The following is a 6,074-nucleotide window of genomic DNA, read 5'->3' as shown; positions in this document are numbered from 1 at the left end:
TCAGATTCCAGGTACAGGCAGGGTTCGTAAACAGGCAGGCAGGCAGACAGATACAGACGGACAGGTAGGGGCAAGAGATCCAAAACCGATAGGCAGAAGACTTAGTCCAAAACAGGCAGGGTACAAAACCGGGAAGAACAGTAAACTATAGCTTCTCTTGAAAGAGCTTCACGCTAGTCTCACTCACGTGGCAGTCAGGTAGCAAACGGTACATACCGTGACGATCTGACAAAGTGAACAGAAAGGGCAGTGTTGAAATACTCCACCAATCAATACCCAATGAGAGACAGGTGAACAGAGAAAATGGAGGGAAACAAACAAAGGCAGGAAGTTGCCCAAATAAGGACATGGGTGTTACTCCGGGCACATGACCAACACATGGCTACAAACATAGACAACGTCCAGAATTATCACACTCCAACAGGTAGGGGGAGACAAAAACAACAGTCAATACGAGAATCCTGACAGTATGTGTTCCTGTGTTTCTACTGCTAACGGATGGGGAAGAGATTGGTGGGAGTGTTTTTTGATGGTTGCGGATTTTAGCAAGCCAATACTTAAGCATGTGTTATCTATCAAAGCATGTAAGTTGCAGGTTCCTTTACTGTTAACAATGTTCCTAGTTGTATGCATCAGTTTCAAGTGAAGCCAGATTCCTCTGAAGAAGACCTGGTAATGAATCTCCGAATACCAACCCACTCTACCCCATATGGTGGAAAATATTGGAGGCTTCTCAGCCAAATTGTTGGAATATTGGTAGAGAAAGAAACACATCAACAGGGGTGGGAAGGGCATGCTCTGGGCCCTGTCATTTTGTTATTCACAGCACCTTAGAGGGTCCTTGGTTAACTGGCAAACACTCACATTGGTGATGAACCAGCTGTGCGTTCAGCTGGAGGAGCGGGGGGACCGTCCCCTCCGGCTGTGCCTGGAGGAGCGGGACTGGATCCCTGGGTGTCCGATGGTGGACAACCTGTGCCAGAGCATCCATCAGAGCAAGCGGATGGTGTTCGTCCTCACCAACCGCGACGTGAAGAGCGGGAGCTTCAAGACGGCGTTCTACATGGCGCACCAGCGGCTCATGGATGAGAAGAACGACGTCATCGTGCTGATCTTTCTGGAGAAGGCAGCGAGTAACTCAAAGTACCTGAGACTCAGGAAGAGACTGTACAGGCGGTCGGTCATGGAGTGGCCGACCAATCCTCAGGCTCAGCCAGACTTTTGGTTTGGCCTCAGAAGCGTGCTCGCTACAGAGAGTAACAAGCAGTACAGTGACATGTTCAGGGAGATTACATCAAATCAGCATTTTAATTAGAAATCTGCAAGGATTCTATGGTCCATTGGAACTAAAACATGACCAATCTATGTACCCAAAAAAGGGAAGTAAAAAAAACCTTCCTTCCGCAATTTGTTGATGGTACTATTTCGATGAAGCTGCTGCAGTCTTATTTACTGTGTTCACTTCACCCACAAGAGAATACAACTTTTATCCAGCGCTATTGAATTGACGAAGACTTTTAACAAACTATATCTCGGGTCCACCACTTTCATAATGGTGAGTTATTGAAACATTCACTAAGAATATGACTCATATGCAATCGCTAAAACTATACTTAAGTGATTATTTTTCTATATTTTCATATGTCTTATTCAACTTTCAATTTTTATTTTCAAAATACAATTAGATAATACTATGAATTAAAGTTACAATTCAGAGCTTTGGGAATTTTTTTCATTCTTTTTTATTTGTATTTTCAATCATACTATAGTAATAATTGTATTAATATTATGCTTTGTATAGACAAAAGAAGGCATCATTAATTATCTTCAAATATTTGTATTGCCTGAATACACCATATTGAGTATATGTGTGTGCATGCGTCAGTGCGTATGTGTGCATGTGTGTGTGTAACCCGTATAATATTTTGCTGAAAAGGATGATATATTTCTTCAACTGAATAGTTCTTCTGCTTTATGTTATCTACAGAATACCCCCATCTCCTGGCCTTACCTTGTAGGTCGACTACTTCTGTTTTTACATCAAGGAAGTCATACTGCAATGTTCCAACCCAGTACAAATTGGATGTCCCGGCAGTTTCCATGTGATGTCACTGGACTAGTGTTTGACTGTGGGGCAAAAAAACTTCGAATAGTACCTGACGGGATAACCAGCAATGCAACTGTAGTTAATTTATCAAAAAACGATCTTCAGCAAATACCAGGGGGTGTGTTTTCTCATCTGAAAGATCTCACTGAACTTAATCTTAACAACGCAAATATGCTTGGCCTGCAGAACGCCGACATCAATAAGTATGGTTTCAAAAATCTAACTAAGCTGCTATTGTTGGATTTAGGTAACAATCGTCTGATTTATATCCCCGTAAATCTTCCTCACAGTCTGACAACGATTTGGCTAAACAATAACCGCTTCCTGGTGCTAAACAAGAACAGCTTTTCTGGTATAAGAAATGTGAAAAATCTATTCTTGCAAAGAAATTGCCATTTGAGCAATAATTGCTCCAAGCAAGTGAACATTTCAGATAACACTTTTGCAGTTTTGACGAAGCTCGAGTTTCTTGACCTTTCCTTCAACAATTTAAGACACGTTCCAAAGGGACTACCAACAACGCTAACCAACCTGGCAATAAGTGACAACCAAATAAATTACATTTCTGAAGAGGACTTTAAAGAGCTCCATCACTTAAACGCACTGAGCGTACATGGAAACTGCCAAAGATGTGAAAATGCTGCATATCCCTGTGTACCTTGCCCCAATATTTCTCTTGGAATCCACCCTAAGGCGTTTACTAACCTTAACCAACTAAAGACATTACACTTAGCAGGCAACTCTCTGACAGAAATTAATGATTTTTGGTTTGAAAATCTCCAAAATCTGACAAAACTCTTGCTATCATTCAATCTTTTAGAAAATGCCATTCAGGGGGAACTGAAGTGTTTTAGTAGTCTTTCAAAGTTACAACATTTAGATCTTTCGTTCAATTTTCGACTTAAAACATACCCAAAGACCGTTCAGCTGTCAAACGCTTTTTCAAAGCTTAGGTCGCTTCAAATATTGCACTTGGTTGGTTTAGTTTTTAGAGAAATTGAATTTTTTACTTTGAAACCTCTTTTTTCGCTCAAACACCTTACTGTGCTAAATCTAGGGACTAACTTTATTGTTCACTGTAATTCCACTATATTCAAACATCTCCCACAGTTGCAAAGCATATATCTATCAGAGAACAGACTGTATCCCATTTCAGTAAGCACGCCTAACCCACCTGGCCAGGGAGGAAATGTTAAAGTCAATCTGATTTCTTCACCACATCTGATGGCCCACTCGTTGAATATTGGTAGCACTTTGGCTAATCCAGAGTGTATCAAGGCAGGTCGTGTGCTGAGTTTTAGCTCAAATAATCTTTTCTTCATTACTCCGGAGCAATTTGAAGGCTATGATAATATCTCATGCCTTAACCTTTCAAGAAATGGGTTTTCATCTGCATTAAATGGGACAGAATTTAGGTTGTTGCCAAAGCTGACATATCTAGATCTGTCATTTAATAAGATTGACTTGGCCTTTAGCAATGCATTTCAAGAATTAAAGGAGCTAAAGGTATTGGACATCAGTTTCAACGACCACTACTTTAAATCCTATGGGATCACGCATAATTTAGAATTTGTTAAAAATTTGCCTTTTCTTAAGATATTAAATATGAGCAATAATTGTATTCATACTTTAACTACCAAATGGTTACAGAGTGATTCATTAAATGAGCTTCGATTTGGACACAATGAACTTGGGACTCTTTGGAAAGATGACTCGTATAAAAATCTGTTTACTAATCTCACTAATTTGAAAATACTAGACATTTCATCCAACAACATTGCTGAAATTCCTGAAAAGGTTTACGTTCTGTTACCACGGCAGCTCACAACCCTGTTCATAAATTACAACAAACTCTCGGATTTTAATTGGACTAACCTAGAACATTTCAACAACCTCCAGACCCTCGATCTAAGACACAATTATATTACTTATGTAAAAAGTGTTACCTCCCGTACTTTAAGAACTCTTAATCTGGCTCAAAATAAAATTGCACAACTGTCAAATGGATTTTTAGAGGGCGCTGTACGACTTACAACCCTCTTGCTGAACGACAACAAGCTGACTGTTATCAACCAGACCAACTTCTTACCAAAACCTAACAACTACCTTCAAACGTTGTCTTTACATAGGAACCCATTTCAATGCTCATGTGATAAACTGTATTTTATTCATTGGATTGAAGACAACAATGTCACAATCCCAAGCCTGACCACGGAGGTCTACTGCTTCGTATCCTACGGCCATCCTCAGGTGATGATTTATTTTGATTTTGACCAGTGTGTCAACGACCCTCTGGCACTACTGATCTCCATTCTCACGACTACCTTCATCGTTGTCACCACGTCTTTGGCAACGGTGGCGCACATCTTCTACTGGGACGCCTCTTACATCCTGCATTACCTGAAGGCCAAATGGAAGGGCTATCGTTTGTCGGCCTCACAAGACAACGTGTATGACGTCTTCGTGACGTATGACACTAAAGACCCCTGGGTCTCGGAGTGGGTGCTGGAGACGCTGAGGGTGAAGCTGGAGGAGGAGGGAGAGAAGGGGTTGCCCTTGTGTCTGGAGGAGCGGGACTGGCCCCTCGGCGTCCCGTTGATCGAAAACCTCACCCAGAGCATTCGGTACAGCCGCAAGACCCTGTTTGTGCTGACCAAGGCGTACGCCAAGACGGGGGTGTTCCGCTTGGCCATGTACCTGGCCCACCAGCGGCTGCTGGATGAGAACCTGGACGTGATCGTGGTGCTGATGTTGGAGCCGGTGCTGCAGAACTCTCACTTCCTGCGTCTGAGGAGGAGGCTGTGCGGGGAGAGTGTTGTGGAGTGGCCCAGGTCTGCGGCCGCTGAGCCGTGGTTTTGGCAGAACCTCAGGAATGTAGTCAGGGTGGACAACCAGACAATGTACACCAGCACTTACTCTCAGTACTTCAACTTCGGCCGTGAGAGACACTGAAGCTGTAGCTTGGACACTTTCCTATTTTTTTCTAAATTTCTTTCATGTTAAGTTACTTAGATTTACTTTAGTCGTTGTTGTAGGCTATTCTTGCAGTTATCTTTGTTGAGTGATGCTTTTGAACTGATCTTCTTCATGGGTTGAATGCTATGATAATGTGTTTTCATAATGAACCACTTTTAACAGCCTAGTTTTAGGTCATAGTGTTATCAGGCTTTGTTTTGTATTGCTGTTCTCTTGTTCCATAATATAGGGCCTCTAATTTTTTTATTAAGGTTGTCCTGAGGCTGAACTGTTGTCATTGGAAAGGTTGGTCAACTCTCAATAATATTTAAATAATTATATAAAGACCTCTGTAAAGAATATAACAAAAAAATGGCCAATAGTTCCCCACACAATGCTAAATTGGATTATTTTATCAATGACCTTTTGGTTTTTTTCATGTAGACTGTGAAACATTTTATGTGTTCTTTAAATCAAAAAGCATTCAATCAATTATGAAAAATATCAAGAGCTCTTGAGACAAATCATTGCAAACAATGTGTTTAAAAAATGTGATATTGATTACTTTTCTGTAGATGTGATGAATACTTTGCATATTAGCATTGAGTACTTTCCCTTTTTTGTCAGCACCCTCATTAATCATTTCAAATTAAGAATATACAACAGAATCTTTCTTTCTTTGTCAATGAAGTTATTATGTAACCTTTGATGAAAAACCATTTGATGTATTGTCGTTATTGCTGTAATTACTTTAAGTGCTGAAGTTAAAATTGGCTCATATCACGTTATCTTTCTTTTTATTTTTTTATTTTAATGACACCACAAGAGGCTCTAATAGTGAAAACAAACTGTTATAATTTAACCAACGAATGATTAACTTAAAGGCTTTCAAAGGTCCATGCTCTGTGTGACCGAACATTGTTTAGCAGTACATACATTTCCCAAAGACCATACCGAATCACACACACTCTGCAAAGTCTACAGCTAAACTAAAACAGACAAACATAGGTAC

General features: G+C 40.5%; 2 protein-coding genes across 2 annotated transcripts; both read left to right on the top strand.

The window, feature by feature from the left end:
• Window positions 1–871: 871 nt before the first annotated feature.
• LOC307073900 (toll-like receptor 7) lies at window positions 872–1,315 on the top strand (the record flags this gene model as incomplete). The annotated part of the gene is made up of 1 exon (XM_079733857.1): window positions 872–1,315. The coding sequence occupies one exon, from the start codon at window positions 872–874 to the stop codon at window positions 1,313–1,315; it is 444 nt and encodes a 147-aa protein (XP_079589983.1).
• Window positions 1,316–1,438: 123 nt separating this feature from the next.
• tlr8a (toll-like receptor 8a) lies at window positions 1,439–5,722 on the top strand. Its single transcript, XM_079733477.1, has 2 exons — window positions 1,439–1,555; window positions 1,988–5,722. Exons 1-2 carry the CDS (start codon window positions 1,553–1,555, stop codon window positions 5,057–5,059), a joined length of 3,075 nt encoding a protein of 1,024 aa, XP_079589603.1. The 5' UTR covers window positions 1,439–1,552; the 3' UTR covers window positions 5,060–5,722.
• Window positions 5,723–6,074: the final 352 nt, after the last annotated feature.

The sequence above is a fragment of the Pollachius pollachius genome, assembly GCF_949987615.1.
Source record: "Pollachius pollachius genome assembly, chromosome: 3".
In the NCBI taxonomy this organism is placed as follows: domain Eukaryota; kingdom Metazoa; phylum Chordata; class Actinopteri; order Gadiformes; family Gadidae; genus Pollachius; species Pollachius pollachius.
This window is presented reverse-complemented; position numbering and strand designations above follow the sequence as displayed.